General features: G+C 36.3%; 1 protein-coding gene across 11 annotated transcripts in view; it reads right to left on the reverse strand.

Annotated features, from left to right (window-relative positions):
- The window catches only part of MYO9A (myosin IXA), a 236,254-nt gene that overhangs the window by 64,751 nt on the left and 152,441 nt on the right, over positions 1-19,062 (reverse strand). For all 11 annotated transcript variants that reach the window (XM_043470964.1, XM_043470963.1, XM_043470968.1 and 8 more), the window contains 7 exons: positions 13,905-14,027; positions 9,452-9,532; positions 7,654-7,764; positions 6,673-6,795; positions 4,609-4,758; positions 3,470-3,789; positions 1,288-2,895 (listed from right to left, as the gene is read on the reverse strand). In XM_043470964.1, coding sequence (XP_043326899.1) covers positions 1,288-2,895; positions 3,470-3,789; positions 4,609-4,758; positions 6,673-6,795; positions 7,654-7,764; positions 9,452-9,532; positions 13,905-14,027 — 2,516 coding nt within the window. The remainder of the gene's footprint in view (positions 1-1,287; positions 2,896-3,469; positions 3,790-4,608; positions 4,759-6,672; positions 6,796-7,653; positions 7,765-9,451; positions 9,533-13,904; positions 14,028-19,062) is intronic.

The raw sequence follows: 19,062 nt of genomic DNA on the forward strand, positions 1-19,062 counted from the left end.
ATGGGGTCGCAAAGAGTTAGACACGACTGAGCGACTGAACTGACTGACTGACTGAACATTTTCTGATGGGCTTATATGCTACAGTCTTGAACTGCTGGACAATCTACAGGTTAATGGGCAGGACTAGGCTCTCAAGCTGTCATGTAGTCCAACTGCATTTTATAATATGATATAAAAATTCTTAGTGGAAAAATAAAATATCAATGATCTCTTGCCCATATTTACAAAGGTTTTCTATAAAATCTGTATGCAAGTTTTTTAAAGACTGAAAGATTTAAAAGCTCAGAATTTGATGAGAAAGTTATTTTCACAGTTAATATGAAATACAACTTTTTTAGCCCTAAGATATGGCTCTCCTTTCATTTAGCAGTGATATTCTTCCACAAGAACTGAAAGAATCCACTGTGTAACTAGGCTTAATACAAATATTTTAAATTTTATCAAATTTGTTTTATGTACCACTTAAATGCTTTTTCATAGCTACCACTTGTTAAGACAACTTAAAAGTATAAGGAACTTCCACTTATACAAGGTATCTAAAGTAGTCACAGGGAATTCTCCAGCTATCCAGTGGTCAGGACTCAGCTTTCACTGCTGAGGGCCTAGGTTCAATCCTGGTTGCAGTGCAGTCAAAAATAAAAATAAAATAAAGTAGTCACAGTCTTATAAACAGAAGGCAGAATGGTGGTTGCCGGGGGCTGGGGGTAAAGGGAAAAGGAGAGTTGCTTTCAAGGGTAACTGAATTTGTTTTGCAAGATAAAGTTCTAAATTTGTTGCACAACAATGTGCATGTGGTTAACGCTACTGAACTGTACACTTTAAAATGGTTAAGATGCTAAATATTATGTGGCTTTTATCTGCCCCCCTCAAAAAAGAACAAAGATCTTAATGAAGACCATGAATAGGCCAACAGCTATCACAAACCCCATTAATTTTAAAGCCTGACACAAATAAGCTTGGACTGCTACACCTAACAGCTGTGGGGCAACCCGCATTGTTGAATGTCGACTGCATTTCCAGCCACTCTGTGGCGCTCCACAAGTGCTTTCTCCCTCATTGGGGGGGGACTAAAAACCCTGCTGCCTGTGCTTAGTCAAAGACTCCCAGGGTATAATTATATCCAATTTTCAGGTGGCTGGTGTAGTCAACAATCAGGAAATTTTTTTACACACAGAAATTAGCTAATTCAAGTAGCACCCATACAAATAACTGAGGTACACCAAGGCACCTTAATGAAAATTTCCAAAAAGTTTCTCATTTATACATAAAAATAAACACTTCACTTACAGGGAACTACTCATATTTTCCTTTGGCGTGAAAAAAATGGCCTTAGTGGCTGCATCTCTGAAAGGGTCATCAGATTTGTGGCTACAAGGCTGAGCCGGCCTCAGGTGTTCTCTCTTTGAAATGCGACTATGAGAGTGTTTACAGGCAACATTCAGTTGGGTGGACACTCTGTCTGTCTTGGATAATTCCTTGACAGTATGAGATTGGCCTGGGCCTCCTTTTCTTTCGAAGAACAGAGTGACAGGTCGGTCCTTCAAGGGCAAGTGAGTCGAGGGACTGTCTTTTGGGGCAAGAACAGAATCTTTTATAGTTACTGACGGAGTCCCAACCATACTGGATTCTTCATCCTTATTTGGGGTTTTCAGGATGAGAAGAGAGGATGGTCTCTCTATTCTCTGCTTTGACTGATGGAAAGATGGTACCAGAAAACTCTCCCCAGTTCTTGGCTTTTCAATTGTCTTGAAGGCTTTACGCTCCTTTTCTAAAATATCTTTTTGTCGGCGAATCTGTTTCATCATCTCTTTCTCATTCTGTTGCTGCAATTGCTTTTGCCTTTCTTCCTTCTCAGTGTTCAACTTTTCTAACTTCTTAAGCACGGTATTTGAAGAATCTGTATTCAAAGAAGCAACAACCTGATTTTCTCCTGGGAGGTGGTACTTTCCGGCTTCCCTGCTGATATCCAAAGTAAGAGATGGAAGCGTTTCTTCACTTTCTAATAGTTTGCTTCTCTGGACACTTGTGTCTAGTTGGGAGCTCGTTTTCAGTGGGTCTTGATGGGGAATATAAAAAAATGTAGGCAAACTATTTGAAATAAAGGGGTCTCTCAGCTGTGGTTTACAGGTAATAGATTCAGAACTGCAAACCAGCTTTTCCTTCATAGCCCCATTCTTTAAATGCACTGAGTCAGAGGGTGGCCCCCTTTGAGTCAATGTATAGTTAGTCTCGCTTGCGGCACTGACAGAATAGTCCTGTGGCTCAAAATCTGGACTGCAAGATACCTCAGGTGGTACAAATGGCAAGTCTCTTTCATCAGTAATTATGGGCTCTGGTTTGCTTTTTTGGCTCTCCTCACAGCTCAGAAGTTCCAAGCTTCCGTGTGAGCTTTCACTATCAGGTGTACCCTGTAAAGACTGAAGGCCCTCAGGCATCAGTTCCGTAGACCATCTACGCTCTTCTGAAGGAGACACACCACCAAGAGAACGGACTTTCAGCAATTCTAAGCTAAATATAGCTTGCTCTAGTTCTCTCATTCTCCGACTTTCTCTTTTGGCCCGACTCACTTTTTTCTGGTGGAGATCTTCCAAGGACTTGGGTCTCTCTCTTACAATCACATTTTCCTGCAAGTCCACACCACTTTGACTTCTGGCTCTCTCCTGTCGCTTGTTTGGGGACTCATTCAAGCAGTCCATTGAACTTTCATGACTAATTCGATTACTCTCTATCACAGATTTACATTCCTCAATGGCTTTTACTCTGCTGTCAAATGAACAATCCTCCCATTTTGAAGGGTCTGAACCATGAATTTCCAGAGTCCCATATGGCTTGATACTTGCCAATCCAAGTTCTAGTTTTGCTTCTTTTACTCTTTGTTCTTTCAGAGATTTAAATCTATATCAAAACAGAAAAAAAAAAAAAAACAGGTTAGAGATATTTCTTGGTTACCAATGGAGAGAATAAGTTTATTAAGAATTTTTAAAAGTGAAAAGTCTCAAAAAAATTTTTGTATAATATTAAGTATTTCTTTAACATGGATGCATATTTTAGGATTCTGTTTCTATAAGTGAGATGATGTTTTATTAAGTATATTATTCCTAATTGGGCACTCTAATCAAAGCATAAGTTAACTCAGAAGCAAAGCTCTCATTTCAATAACATCTTATTTTAAGATAAACCTTAAAAATGAAATTGAAGTTTCTGAAAGTAAAACCAGTTGCAATGTTGCCAATTTTTAAGGATTCAACCCAATGTAAAGTTAATTCTTAGCAGTTATAACCACAGACCAATTTAATTCAATATTATAAACCGCACAATGTGGTTTAAAACTGCTGGGGGGATCCAAGTCTAGAAGAGAAGACAAATTGTACACAACCAGTTCTAATTCAAGTTAGGCAAATGTTAGAGCAGACATATAAGCAAAGTACTTGAGAAAAGAGGAGTTAATTATTATAGCAATGAAGATTACCTTTGTCTTGCTCTGAATCCTCTATACAGTGACTGCAAAAGGATAATTTTGTTCCTTTGTTCTTGATACCTCTTACTTTCCCTGTAGCCTTTCCATCTTGCCTGTATACAGACAGCGGCCAAGTGTCTCCGCCTAGAGCGCTTCCTCCATCTCTGCTGGATGACAACGGCGGCAGTCCGCAGTTCCAAATAGCGCTGCCTCTGTAAGTGAGCGCGCCAGGAGGCCTGCAGGAGAGTGGCTGCACCTGCCAGAAGTAAAGCATCTTTCTGCACAGCTGCATCTCGGGCTTGCTTCTGATGTACATAATTCCTCCAGAATTGCTGTGGGGAAGACAAAATGATAAAACTGGTATCATGTAACACATTTTCACAGAAAAAAGAAATCTCTTATGTCATAACTAGAGATTAAGTAGCTAAACAGCTAAACTGTGGGTGGTTAAAGAAAAAAAATTGTTTTCCAGATATGCTTAGTGAAAATAACAATTTTAGATAATATAACCTTGATGAAGTCAATTATACAACTTAAAATAATTTAATTTTTGATGATTTCATGCCCTACAAATTAATTTTAATAAATTACATTATAGTCTCACCTACAATTTGCCAGTACTAATGGGTCAATGTGTATACATTTCAAAGATTAAGATATTAAAGACTTTCTTGCACAAACAGAAAAGTTTGGAAAGCTGGAAAAGTTGGAAGGCTGTATGGAAAACAGCTGTCAATGAGGGAGAAATCAATGAGGGAGAAAATAAAAATATAAATGTAAAATATGAATTTGAATAATTATAACAATGTATGTATCATTCTCAAATATCACCAAGAAAACTAAAAATAACTTTGTCAACAGAAATTAAGGGACATAACTCCTTTGCTCCTAATTATACCTCACAGGACATTATAACTATAAATTCAATTTAATTTCAACTGTACATTAATATATTTACTAATAGTCTATTATTGTATTGCCAGGTAAATCTGTTGGTTACTATGAACATTTAAGAAATGAGAAGGACATAATCGCATCTCTGAAGAAATTTACATTCTTATTTAAATGCTTCACAATAAAACACTTCTAGTTACTAAAACACAGGCTAAATACACTGGTCAGTCTCAGGCAAAGAACCCTTTACTTCCCACCTGGATGACAACAGACGCCTGTCTCAGATGGAGGAAGTGCTGCCTACACAGCAAGACCCTGAACCACCGCTGCAGCAATATGATTCTGCGGAGCACCTCCTGGTGAAGCAGATCCTGTAGGTGTTGTCGTTCCTGCTCCTTTAGGAACACCTACCAGAAGGGAAAGAGATGAAGAATACAGCTTAAAAAGAGATGAGAAATTTATTTAATGCGTCTTCATTCCTGTGATGATTCCCATGATAAGCTTTGTTAGAGAAGAATGGGTACAGCAGCAGACATGTACAAGTAATCCTGATATTTCTATGATTTAGCCAAAGCAGTCATTCTCAAATTGGAAAGGAGGTACTAGAATATAGAAGGGGAACTGGAAAGGTGAGCATAGGTACAAAAATCCCAGTGCCAGAGATTGTGATAAATTATTCCCTGGGGAAATTCACTGCTGTCAGGAGCCAATGATTATAATAGTGATAAATAACAACGATCTTTTAAAATCCAGTATGCATCAAAGGCTTCTTTGCTGCCCAGAGATATTCATCAGTGTGTTTATTCACTCTTTCATTCAATTATAAATCTTTAGGAATTTAGGGGGATACAAAGTTAGACACAGTCCCTCTGGAAACAGGATTTGCACCTCAACTTCAAGAGCAGATAGATATTAAAAATGTATATATTTAAGATGTACAATGTGATGTTTTGATGCATGTATAAACTGTGAAATGATTATCAGGATCAAACTAAGAAACATGTCCACCATCTCCCATTTTTGTCAAAAGTTTAAAAGATTTTTAAAAAGCACAGATAGGTATCAGAAACCCATAGAGTGAAACAGTAAGCTATCAAGGGCAAGAGACAGAGGACCCTACCTGTGCAAAACAAGGAGCTAGAAATAAGAATAAATGTACATACTGGGGACCATGGAACAATAAGAGAGTATGAATTCACAACACGGAAGTTCTTGAAAAAGAGAAAGATGTTTAATCAGGAGGTTATTGGGTGATTATTACTGAGCAGGAAACTGACATAAAGAAAGAAGTATATGAAGATGATAATTTTGATACTAAGAGCAGAGTGAGTTACATGGAATAACAGACTGATATCAGATGATGGATCTGTTTACTGTAAGAGAAATGTGTGAGAGCTAAGAAACAGAACTAAAATGGAAACAATAGGAATGTAGGGAAAGGCAGAGATGTGAGAATCATTTGTAAGGAAAAACAATGGAAACAGAACTTTTTTGTAAAAAGGTTAAAGTGAAGGGTAAGCCATATATGATTATGGTTTCTAGTCTAGAAACTACAAGAAAGGTGACAGAGAAAAAGAGCAGTTGATTAGTTAAAGACAGAGGCGAATCTGGCTAACGTCATTTTGGGTAAACTGAGTTGAAAATTACAGTAGAATACCTAGAAAGAGATGCTTTTTAAGCAGTTAAAATTATAGGCGGCACTAAAGCATTGGTCATAAGCTCTTTGATTAATACTGACCATCTCATTAACTAAAAATCTTGGTCTAATTAATTTCCTTACACTATCTTGTCCATTATTTTTCTTATCAACATTCTCCTAGGCAAAGACTGCCATTATTTTTTTTTTAAGAAAGAACATAAAGTATCACTTTAATAATATTTCGTATTGGATAATTATTTTTTCTTTTTTTAATTTATTTACTTTTAATTGGAGGGTAATTGCTTTACAATATTGCATTGGTTTCAGCCATATATCAACATGAATCAGCCATAGGTACACATACGTCCCCTCCTTAAGCCTCCCTCCCACCTTCCACCCTATCGCACCCCTCGAGGTTGTCACAGAGCACCAGATTTGAGCTCCCTGTGTCATACAGCAAACTTCTATTGGCTGTCTAATTTTAGATTAATTGGTAATTTTGATCTATATTAATATTTTAATTTTACATTAATATGATAATGTATGTGTTCAATGCTACTCTCTCAATTTGTCCCACTCTCTCCTTCCCCACTGTGTCAAGTCTGTTCTCTATGTCTGTATCTCCACTGCTGCCTACAAAAACATACTCAATCTGGACAAGGGCTGTATACATTATATTTACCATGGATTTTCCAACTTGATAATTATCTGGATTAAGATTTATTTTCCTGAAGAAATCCTGAATGTTAAATTTGGATGGAATAATATTTCGGGGAAGAAGTACATGGAAATGGCTCACAAAATCCTGAAAAATGAAAAGAAAATATTGTAAAATCACAAGAGAATTATATGTAAACAAGATCCCAAAAAAGTTAATTGTCCTTTTATTGATTTCTGTCTCATTATTTTAAACAGGGTGAAACCAAGAAATGACTAGTTAATTTAAAACATTACAAAAGATTAATTAATTAGTAAAATTGGGGGTAGCGATATCTACATATTTTGTTATCAAAGCGGAAGAAAAGGAGGGCAGAAACTAATTCTCCCTTTGAAAAAGCTATACTAAAGACCAAAGAAAAAGTTACTTAATAAGGTTCTGAAATTTTTAGCAGAAAAATAAGGAAAGGTGGCAGCTATCTCAGGTTATAGCTGAAAATAAAGCTTTCCCTCAACAGTAAAGATGTGCTCAGCTTCTGAAAAGCTTCAAAATAATGTCTATACCCATAGCAGCAGCAGCTCATGAAAACAGCTGAAAGCCTTGCTGGCAGCATACTATGAAAAAAAATTCTGCTGAGAAAACTTTAGGGAAAATCGAAAGAGATCTTTTCTTTTGAACTAGATTACTCTGATTATATATATTTCAGTTACTGGAGTAATCACTGTGAAGAACTGCCATGTTATGAGTAAACTTATGTAAGCAAACATTCAGATCAAATGAGAATAGCCAAGAAGTGGAATCTATTACAACACAAACTTAATGATATTGCTGTCAGTCAATGGAAATGAGTATTCTCTATCCCTCATCAATTCTGTATATGAAAGATAGAATGCGGAGGAGAATTAAGAGAAATAAACAAGTGAGTCCCAAATGAAAAATAAGCAAGTCACAAGACTAATTTACTTGATGTACATATATATTTAAATATCACTATAAAAGCATAACCTGGAAAGAATATTTGCAACTGTATCCTGATTGGCGAATTCGAACTGTCTCCAGCATCCCAGTGTACCGAAGCTGTCTAAGCACCAAGGCATCACTGAACCTTAATGGTAACTAAAACAAAGCAAACAGAAAAAGGGTTATTAACCCAGAAGAACAGATCTCCAAATTTATGTTTGTTTTGTAAATGTAGTTAAATTCTGAATATCTAGGAACTGACTGGAGGTTGTCTGGTTAAGACATAGCAGAGGCACTGAGACAATCTTACCTCCACAACTGGTAGCTTCAGAAAAGTTCTGACTGCCTGACTAAAGGGAAAAAAAGAGACACCAAACTTCCAGGCTTCATTACTTGCAGAAGAAAAGCACCCTCAAAATTCAAAAGGAAATGTTGCTGCCCACAGGCTACAGAGTTTAGTCACTATAAAATTTGTAACAAAATTAACTTACTTATACATAGTTAAGAGTATATTTTTGTTAAGATTTTACCCACCATCTCACTCAGAAACCACCTACTCTACAATCTTCCAGTTGCCTTAACTTGAGAGCTGACAGATTCATCTTCTATGACTAGTACAAGATTAAGAGCAGTTATCTCCCTAAATAGTTTTTGCTGATGATCCTGTAAGGCACCCTGGAAAATAAAAAATTCCTATAGTCCCTCATCACCAGTCACTCCTAGGTATCTCTTAGGTGTGTTTTTAGACATTCAAAAGAAGATGTATTTGAAATTTCTGGTATTTCTCCTTATTCTCTAAATACCACTTTCAATTTTCCACTAAGGAAATCCCAAACATTTTCCTGCAGAAAGACAGAGATACCAACTGTCAAGAAAAAAGTCAAGTGGGCAGCTTATGTTAAACAATAATAACAGTTAACGTTTATTTAGTACTTATTTTGTGTCCTTAAATACCTTATTAATTGAACTCTTTGTAGAACAAGGTCTCAATAACAGGGACTCAAATTTCTCTTTAACTGTAAATAAAAGTTTCCCTTTTTGTCACCATAAAAGAACCAACCATTAAGGAATAGCTAACATTTACTAAGCACTTACTAGGGGCCAGGAACATTCTAAGTACTACATTGGTTTTTTCTCATGTACTCACGAAACACTTATGAAGTGTCCTACAATTACAGTATATTCTTACACAGACGAAATTATTTAAGGCACAGAGAGGTCATGCAACTCATCTAAGACCACAAAACTTGTAACTGGCAAAGCTGGAGACTTCTTCTTAAGAATTAAGGAAGTTGAACCTAATTTCCTAGTAAATTTCAGAAGTTTGGGCTGGAACTATTTTTTGCTATGATGGACACAAAGATAACAAATGCTTACACTTAATAGATATATTTTGCAAAGCTCTAATTAGGGGAACTGTCATATAAAACGAGAAGGAAATCAAGAATGTCCAGAGTAACCTATTTTAAAGAGACAAGAATCTAAACATGAAAAATGCCAGGCAAGTTCTGTAAGAGTGACTGATTAACACCTTATGTCTGAACAAGAGATTAATCTTAGGGTAACAAAAGTTGCAAAAAATTATTTTGTATAATGAAATTTCAAGAGATTTTTGCTTCTGTAGCCGATGCTAAATTCTAAAAAATGCTAAATTGAGCTCATATAAATAGTTCATAGGCAGGTAAGTGAGGAAATTAGAAGGATATCCAAAGAAAATTCAGAACACCATTTTCCTTACAAAGATTATAAACAGCTTCGCTTCCACATATCCTCCTTAGAACGACTTTAAAGTTTGGTTTGAAGTAAGCCAAGCTAGAAGCTCTCATTCAAGGGACATTCTTACCTTTTCAGCATTAGAGCGAATGCATTTTACAAAATACGGTTCTGCTTGACCAAGTGTTTCCATCAGCTTGCTTAATGAGGCCTGCAATACAAAGCAATATAGTTAGCACTGTCTCTCATTCCAAACTGGACACAAATGATTTATGATGTTGGTAAAATATGCAAAAAACAAGTGATAAACACAGAACCAGGTTTGTTTCTGAAAAGCAAATTGTGTACAACGCCATACTGATTAAACTGAGGCCAGTTAAGGACAAGGATGGCAGTTTAACCTTAAAGCTGAGAGACTGGCAATGGTAAATACTGCAAATAATTTTATAGTCAACTAAATACATGATGGGGGCTTCCCAGGTGGCTGAGTGGTAAAGAATCCACCTGCCAAGCAGGCAACATTTCAATCCCTGGTTTGGGAAGATCCCCTGGAAAAGGAAATGGCAATCTACTCCAGTATTCTTGCCTGGGAAATCCCATGGATAGAGGAGCCTGGCAGGCAACAGTCCTTGGGGTCTACAAGAGTTGGACATGACTTAGCAACTACACAACAAGTCTACAATACATTTTTTACTTTTCTTCAGATTTCATGAAACGATTTTATTCAAATGCATGCAGTATTAGAGCAACTTTGGGAAAACCATTCAGTAGGGCAGCAGTCCCCAACCTTTCTGACACAAGGGGCCAGGTTCACGGAAGACAGTTTTTCCATGAACTGGAGCCGGGTGGGAGGGGGATAGTTTCAGGATGATTCAAGTGCACTACATTGATTGTGCACTTTATTTCTATTATCATGACATCAGCTCCACCTCAGATTATCAGGCATTAGATCCCGGAGGTTGGGGACTCCTGTAGTAGGATATCCAGGAAGGTAGTAGTCTCCTCCTTCAATTTTAACCTTTAAGTATGTAATGACGTTCCCTCTTCCATTCCTGATGCTGATTATTTGTGCTTTGCCTTTTTTTCCAGGTTAGTCTAACTGGAGGTTTATAAATTTTCTGATATTTTCAAAGAACCAGATTTTTTATTTCATCAGGTTTTCTCTTATTATTTTTCTGTTTTTCATTTCATTGATGATTCTACTTTATCATTCACTCCTGCTTGCTTTGGGTTTAATGTTTTTCTTTTTCTAGTTTCCTAGGGTAGAACCTTAGATTACTGACATGAAGCTTTTACTTTTTCTAATAAGAGAATTTATTATTATAAATTAACTTTGGAATATTACTTTAGATGCACTGCACAAATTTTGATGCTTTATTTTCATTTCTTTTTAAAATACTTAAAAATTTTTCGGTCCCCTTTGACTATATGGAGTAAAAATTTACAACAGAATAAACTTACATTTAGCCCCTCCCTTCTGTGCTACTTTATCATATGTCTTATTTGTACCATACAACATACTAGTATTTTTGTCTTCTACAATCCATTATCTTTTTTTAAAGATTCAAAGAAGAAAAAACTTTTTAATAGTTACATTCTGTCATTCTGGCAATCTTAATGTTTTGTATAGATCCAAATTCTGTGGTTTTCTCATCATTTTTATTCCAAATTTAGCATTCTTATATTGTAGACTTCCTGGAACTGCAATCTCTCAACTTTTGTTTGTCTAAGAAAGTCTCTAACCTTCACTACTCACTTGTGCAGAGAATTTTAGAGTGACAATTTTTTTTTCTTTCAGGCTTTTAAAAATACTAGTCTTGAATTCTGGCTTTCATAGTTTATGATGAGAAACATACTGTTATTCTTATTTTCATTTCATAGAACATAAATATCTTTTTTCTTTGGTTGTATTTAAAATTTTCTTTTTTTAACTGGCTTTAGCAATTTGATGTGATATGTCTTGATATGCTTGGCGGGGAGGTGTTTTGCTTGGGACTTGTTGAGATTCTTTGATATTTGAGCCTATATTATTCATAAAAATCAGAAAATATTTTGGTCATTATTTCTTCAAAATTTTTTCTGTATCCCCCTCTTCTGCCTTTCCTTCTTAGATATCAATTACATCTATGTTCAATGACTTAATATTTTCCCACAAGCTGCTAATGCTTTTTTTCATTTTTTCCCTCATCATCGTTTATTACATCTCTGCATTTTAAAGTAAATGTAAACTCTAATTCACTACTTCGGCACTAATCCCAACTAGTTTATTTCATTTTCAAATATTACAATTTTAATCTCTGAAATGATTAATCATTTGTGTCTTTTTCCTGTCTTCTATTTTTTTCTCATTATTATACACATCTTTCTTATATCTCTGGACACACTTACAGGGTTTATAATAGCTATTTGAGACCCTCATCTACTATTTCCATCATCTATGTTATTTTTACAATCTGTTTCTAATGATTAACTTTTCTGTCTTGTTATGGGTGGTTCTTTCCCTGATTCTTCACATGCCTAATAATTTCAGATTGGACACTGGAGTGATTTTATATTCTTTGATTTTGCTGTATTTCTTTAAAGAGCAACAAACAGTTGCCCCTGGGGTTGAGTTACACAGGATCATTTTGATTCTTCAAGACTTACTTTTATTAAGCTTTGTGAGGGTAGGTTCAGAGCAAAACCTTTGGCATTTGTTTGGGCTCCCTCTCCCTGGGCTACAGCAAACTATCTTTGTGCAGTAACCTGGGACTTGCCTCATTTATTTCCCTTTTCTCAGGGATCATAATCCTGTAATGCTTATTGTCTGATAACTAAAAACACTATTTTTACTTTTTGCCTAGTTTTCTAGATGTTCATAATAGAAGAGCAATTCCTATATCAGCTAATCCTTCATGAGTTCTACAATTTCACTTTGATGAAAAGAAACATTCATTCACAAGAAGGGTGTGAAGTCATAGACAGCTGGCTGCCATCCATCTCCATCACTTCTAATTTCCTCATTTGTACAATAAGAATGATGATATTTATCTCACAGAATTGGAGGAAAAATAGATAATGCATATGTATAAATATTTAATAAGGAATATGGCAAATGTAGTACATTCATCATTATGTTTCTGGATGGTAAATGATTTTCATTTGTTTTTGTTCACTGTATTTTCTAAATAATAAAAAGTTTAGAAAAATTAATTCATTACTCTTATAATATTTAACAGTGTATCAGAAACATTACAGATGACTCTTTGTAAATGTTAAATACATGAATATAATTTGAAAGTATCCATAATTCCTGAATTTGGGGGATTTTAAGGGACATTATAGGACTGTAATTAAGCTTTAATTGTAGTAGCTATAACAAGTATTCTTCAGATTAAAGACTGAGTTTGATAAAGAGGCACCTGTAAAAGAACCAAGATGATAAAACAAAGGAGACAATAGCTTAATGGTTCTACTCGTCCTAATCATGCAAAGGAGACTAATGCTTCCTTAGATAAATAGGGCCAAGCAACACCTCTCTCTTTTTAAATAATCAAATACCATTAAGCCATAGGATTGCGATTTAAGAAGGTTTGTGTAAAATTCATGGCAGAGCTTCCATCATATATTCAATTGTCTTTCCTTTAACTTTATTAGGACCTAGTAAGTTATTTGGCTCTTTAATCTTTTTTTTTTTTTTTTAAGAAAAAACATTTGACCAAGTAGCTTTTATAGAATCAAATTTTTCTCTGGGCCTATGGTGAAAACTGTCTAAAATAAAATGACATTTCTAGCTTATAGGTTGAAGGACTGTGCTTATAAATCAAACAAGATCATATCCAGTGACATGTTAGTAGATAATTTACATTTAGATATCCTGGATTAAAAAGGAGCACTGAAAAAGTGCTAAAAAATAGAAATATAGCTATCAGTAGATAAAGAAATTTTTAGTTAACAATGCTTTAGTTAGTACTGCTTCTGTGAGTGATAAAGCACAAGGTAGAATAAAATTATCTAAAATACCATTACCCTTCAGATTTTCAGCTCATTTTCATAAATATCTAGCAAGTGAACAGAATATTAGAGATAATCTGATAAGAAGAGGAAAAATGAAGAGTATTTTGAAATTAATTCTGGAGGTGATTTCGTTAATTTATTATGATTGTATTTATCCCTAAATGCACAGTCACAATAAAATGATCCAGATTCCTATATATACAAAACTAAAATAAAAAGTCAAGAAAAACCTTACAATTCCATTTAGTCAAATAATGATGGCACTAGCATGTGGTTTAAACATACAGAGGAAAAAAAACATACACCATGGTGGTAACAGTGCCACATCTGGGCAGTCAACTTTCTGGTGCTTTTCTCCTCAAGGTGAAAATAACGAATTCCTCTTTGGGATACGAACTCCCCAGAGATGAATAAAAGCACCTGATTTTTCTCCCATCTTTGGTACTTCCAACCAAAACAGTCATTCTACTATAACTTTTTAGTCGCATGAATCTTGCAGATCACTGTGACCTTGTGATGTCAATCTGAACAAAACAGATTCCTCTTTGTTAAAAATAAAAGGAAAAAAAAAGTAAATAGGAAACAACCTGAAACTGGGCACTGATGCTGGGAGGTTTCTTCTTCTTGTGCAAATGAAGAAGAGACTTGGTAATGCGATCCTGTAGGGTCAATCTTGTCAGATGCTTTAAAGACTTTACTTCTAGCAAATGCTGAAAAACAAGGGGAAGAAATCAAATTCTTCACATAAATTGATCTAAGAATAGGAAAAACAACATTGTAAGCCAGTATTTATTATTCCTATGTATGACTGTGGTGAATATGGGAGATTAATAGTCAATATCCACTCTACCCATCTTCTGCTTTCTGGCAGAAGTTGTTCAGCTAAAAAAGAAACTGCATTTCTCAAACTCTTACATCTCAGGTTCTGGATGTGATTTAAGTTCCTCAATTCCCACACATTAAACTGGGAAGGTCTAACCAAGGCAGATTCAAGAGGTTAGATCTGATAGACAGAGTGCAGAAGAACTATGGACGGAGGCTTGTGACACTGTACAGGAGGCAGGGATCAATACCATCCCCAGGGAAAAGAAATGCAAAAAGACAAAATGGCTGTCTGAGGAGGCCTTACAAATAGCTGTGAAAAGAAGAGAAGCATAAGGCAAAGGAGAAAAGGAAAGATATACCCATCTGAATGCAGAGTTCCAAAGAATAGCAAGCAGAGATAAGAAAGCCTTCCTCAGTGATCAATGCAAAGAAATAGAGGAAAACAATAGAACAGGAAAGTCTAGAGATTTATTCAAGAAACTTAGAGCTACCAATGGAACATTTCATGCAAAGATGGGTACAATAAAGGACAGAAATGGTATGGACCTAACAGAAGCAGAAGATATTAAGAAGAGGTGGCAAGAATATACATAATAACTATACAAAAAAAGATCTTCAAGACCCAGATAATCACGATGGTGTGATCACCAACCTAGAGCCAGACATCTGGGAATGCGAAGTCAAGTGGGCCTTAGGAAGCATCACTACAAACAAAGCTAGTGGAGGTGATGAAGTTCCAGTTGAGCTATTTCAAATCCTAAAAAATGATGCTTTGAAAGTGCTGCACTCAATATGCCAGCAAATTTGGAAAACTCAGCAGTGGCCACAGGAGTGGAAAAGGTCAGTTTTCATTCCAATGCCAAAGAAAGGCAATGACAGAGAATGTTCAAACTACCGCATTTTTGCACTCATCTTACACGGTAGTAAAGTAATGCTCAAAATTCTCCAAACCAGGCTTCAATAGTACATGAACCGTGAACTTCCAGATGTTCAAGCTGTATTTAGAAAAGAAAGAAGAACCAGAGATCAAATTGCCAACATCTGTTGGAGCATCGGAAAAGCAAGAGAGTTCCAGAAAAACATCTATTTCTGCTTTATGCCAAAGTCTTTGACTGTGTGGACCACACCAAACTATGGAAAATTCTTAAAGAGATGGGAATACCAGATCACCTGACCTACCTCTTGAGAAATCTGTATGCAGGTCAGGAAGCAACAGTTAGAACTGGACATGGAACAATAGACTGGTTCCAAATAGGGAAAGGAGAACGTCAAGGCTGTATACTGTCACCCCACTTATTTAACTTATATGCAGAGTACATCATGAGAAACACTGGGCTGGAAGAAGCACAAGCGGGAATCAAGATTGCAGGGAGAAATATCAATAACCTCAGATATGCAGATGACACCACCCTTATGGCAGAAAGCAAAGAAGAACTAAAAAGCCTCTTGATGAAAGTGAAAGAGAGTGAAAAAGTTGGCTTAAAACTCAACATTCAGAAAACTAAGACCATGGCATCTAGTCCCATCACTTCATGGCAAATAGATGGGGAAACAGTGGAAACAGTGTCAGACTTTATTTTTTTGGGCTCCAAAATCACTGCAGATGGTGACTGCAGCCATGAAATTAAAAGACGCTTGCTCCTTGGAAGAAAAGTTAGGACCAACCTGGAAAGCATATTAAAAAGCAGAGACATTTCTTTGCCAACAAAGGTCCGTCTAGTCAAATCTATGGTTTTTCCAGTAGTCATATATGGATGTGAGAGTTGGACTACAAAGAAAGCTGAGCACTGAAGAATTGATGTGGTGTTGTTGGAGAAGACTCTTGAGAGTCCCTTGGACTGCAAGGAGATCCAACCAGTCCATCCTAAAGGAAATCAGTCCTCAATATTCATTGGAATGACTGATGTTGAAGCTGAAACTCCAATACTTTGGTCACCTGATGCAAAGAACTGACTCATTGGAAAAGACCCTGATGCTGGGAAAGGTTGAAGGCAGGAGGAGAAGGGGACGACAGAGGATGGGATGGTTGGACGGCATCACCGACTCAATGGACACGAATTTGAGTAAACTCTGGGAGTTGGCAATAGACAGGGAGGCCTGGCATGCTGCAGTCCATGGGGTCGCAAAGAGACACTACTGAGCAATTGAACTGAACCGATTGAACCAAGGCAGAGGGTTTTGCTACTAGCTTGTTTCTGCTGGCAAACATGTATACAAAAGTACTTCAGCCTGCTGTTGCCCCAGTGTCCAGGCTCTACTTCTGAGTGTTGAGAAGCACCATGCAGGGCCTCTGTGTTCACTGCAACTCTAGTAAAAGCACCTTAGTACAGAAGCCAATAATTATAGCAGCTTCCTCATGAGGCTGGAAGCAGGTACAATGATCGCAGCTTCCTCATTTTCTAGCTTTTGGAGTACAGCTGACTGCTCGGTAACTTCTGATGATTTCTGTAAGCACCTCTTTGAATTAAGACCCTTTATACTTAAAAGGGGGGCTTCCCTGGTGACTCAAATGGTAAAGAATCCACCCTCAATGCAAAAGATCCGGATTCACTCCCTGGGTCAGGAAGATCCCCTGGAGAAGGGAAGGGCTACCCACTCCAGTATTCTTGCCTAAAGAATTCCATGTACAGAGGAGCCTGGTGGGCTACAATTCATGGGGTCGCAAAGAGCTGGACACCAAGGAGCAGTATCTTCCTTTACTACTTAAACATATCCACAGTGATTAGTAACTTGCAATTGAATCCTGACTCATAGAGACAATAAATTAAATTCAATCCCTAGACTATACAGTAAGTAAGCCAGGAACACATAAACAGGAAAAAAAAATACAGCCCCTTATCAACCTGCATCCTTAAGTCCTAATTATTAGTAATATAGGAGTTACACATAAAGCAACTAAAGAATACAAAACAGGGTATTAATAAAGGACTTGGAGCTTCTTTTAGCCAATCACTAACCAATTTTGAAAATCCTACTAATTCATGGCAGTGAGTTTGTCAGTGGAAAGAATGTTTCTATACAGATGCACAATCTTATGTTATTTACAAAGCAGAAAAAGTTTCATTGTATGAGAAGCAGAGATTGGAGCTAAAAGCATGATAAATATAGAAGACTAAACAGTATTAATTTTGACAAAAAACAAAAACTTCCCAAGTGGTAATATAATACACATTTAAACAATTCTACCTAGGGAAAAAAAAAATTCTCCAACAAACACTTACCATCTATATATAAGAACAGTAAAAAAAAAAAAAAAATGCTTAAAAGACCATGTCCTGTGATCATAAACGAGCAGAAGACTTCAACAGGCAGTTCTTAAAATATACATGACAGGGAACATAATGACAATCAATCTCGCTTTAATCAAAGAAACACACGTTTTCTTTAAGGAGATTTACTGCATGTTCAATTGGCAAACATATAAAGACTGATAAAATCCAGCATACATAAAACAGGCATATTTATGTATTGTTCTTAGGAATGAAAATCCTTATAACCTTCCTGATATTAAGCAATTTCATGTCTATGTATTTATCTAAGGAGAGATCGAATATAACTTCTGAAAATGTACTTCGAAAATATAGTGAAAAATTGTGATGAGAGATAATGAACTACATGAAACTTTTTTCATGAAGTTCATCCACACAACTGAACACTGTACAGCTCCTAAAAATACTATAAACCTATATTCTGACATGGAAAAATATCTGCAAATACTCTTGACCAAAAAAAATCACACAAAACAATAATATATTTACATAAATATATAATGGCATGTGTGTGTTGAATTTTCAAAGTTTTTACTTAAGTTTAAATCCTTCCCTTCGTGGAATTTACTTGGAAAAGTCAAACAAACCAAAAAACCCAAAACAAAAAATCCACATTCATTCTTATCTCCAGATCTTTCCAATTTTTTCATTTGTTTGGAATATTAGACCTTTACATGGGTTGACTGTCCTTAGTATTCAACTTATAGCTTAAATACCCAAACTTTTTCATAAAGCTATTACTTGCATACCCCAAAAGCAGCCCACCTGTATGCTAATAACATGTCATTTCATCTTAATCTTTTTATTGTTTTTCTCTTTCTCTCAAAGCATCACTACAAGACAGCAAGAGTTCTTGGACTAGACTGCTTACCCCTGCACTAACAAAGTCTAGAACAGTGTCTGGTTCTGCATGTGCCGTGCTCAGATGCTGTCGTGTCTGACTCTTTGCAACCCCACAGACTATAGCCCACCAGGCTCTGCTCCATAGACAAGCTCCAGGCAAGCATACTGGAGTGGGTTGCCATGCCCTCCTCCAGGGGATCTTCCCAACCCAGGGACTGAACCCAGGCTTGGGTTCAATCTCCTGCATTGCAGGCAGATTCTTTACCGTCTGAACCACCAGGAAAGCCCCTGGTTCTGCAAACTTAGCTGGATTAAAGAAAGAATGGTTAACAAGCAATGATTTTTGAACAATGTTTCCTCTGACTTCTGTCCATGAAACTCATCATGATTAGATCTATCAAGAAATATTCAGTGATTACTACAGCTCCAGTTCTGTTCTAAGTGGTCAGAATACATTGCATTCAAGTACAAGGCAACTGACTATAAGGACATTAAAAAAAATAAATGATAATCTCAGGGTTATTCTGATATATGAAGATAAAACAGTGCAAGGAAGAATGGAGATATAAGGCGGAGCAGAACAAGGCAGTGGACAGGAGGCTAAGAAGGCAAGAAAGAGAGAAAACCAGTTAAGGGACAGCTTCAATAGCCCAGCATGATGTGACAAGGACTGTAATGCGGGTCCAAGATCTAGCAGAAAACAGGTATGGATTTAATTCCTTTCTTAGGTCTTCTGTTCATTATCTACTTTATTCCTTTCTTAACTCCATCTTCATTGTTTAGTTTACTCAGATTAGTCAGTTCTTTC

The sequence above is a fragment of the Cervus canadensis genome, chromosome 6, assembly GCF_019320065.1.
Source record: "Cervus canadensis isolate Bull #8, Minnesota chromosome 6, ASM1932006v1, whole genome shotgun sequence".
NCBI lineage: Eukaryota > Metazoa > Chordata > Mammalia > Artiodactyla > Cervidae > Cervus > Cervus canadensis.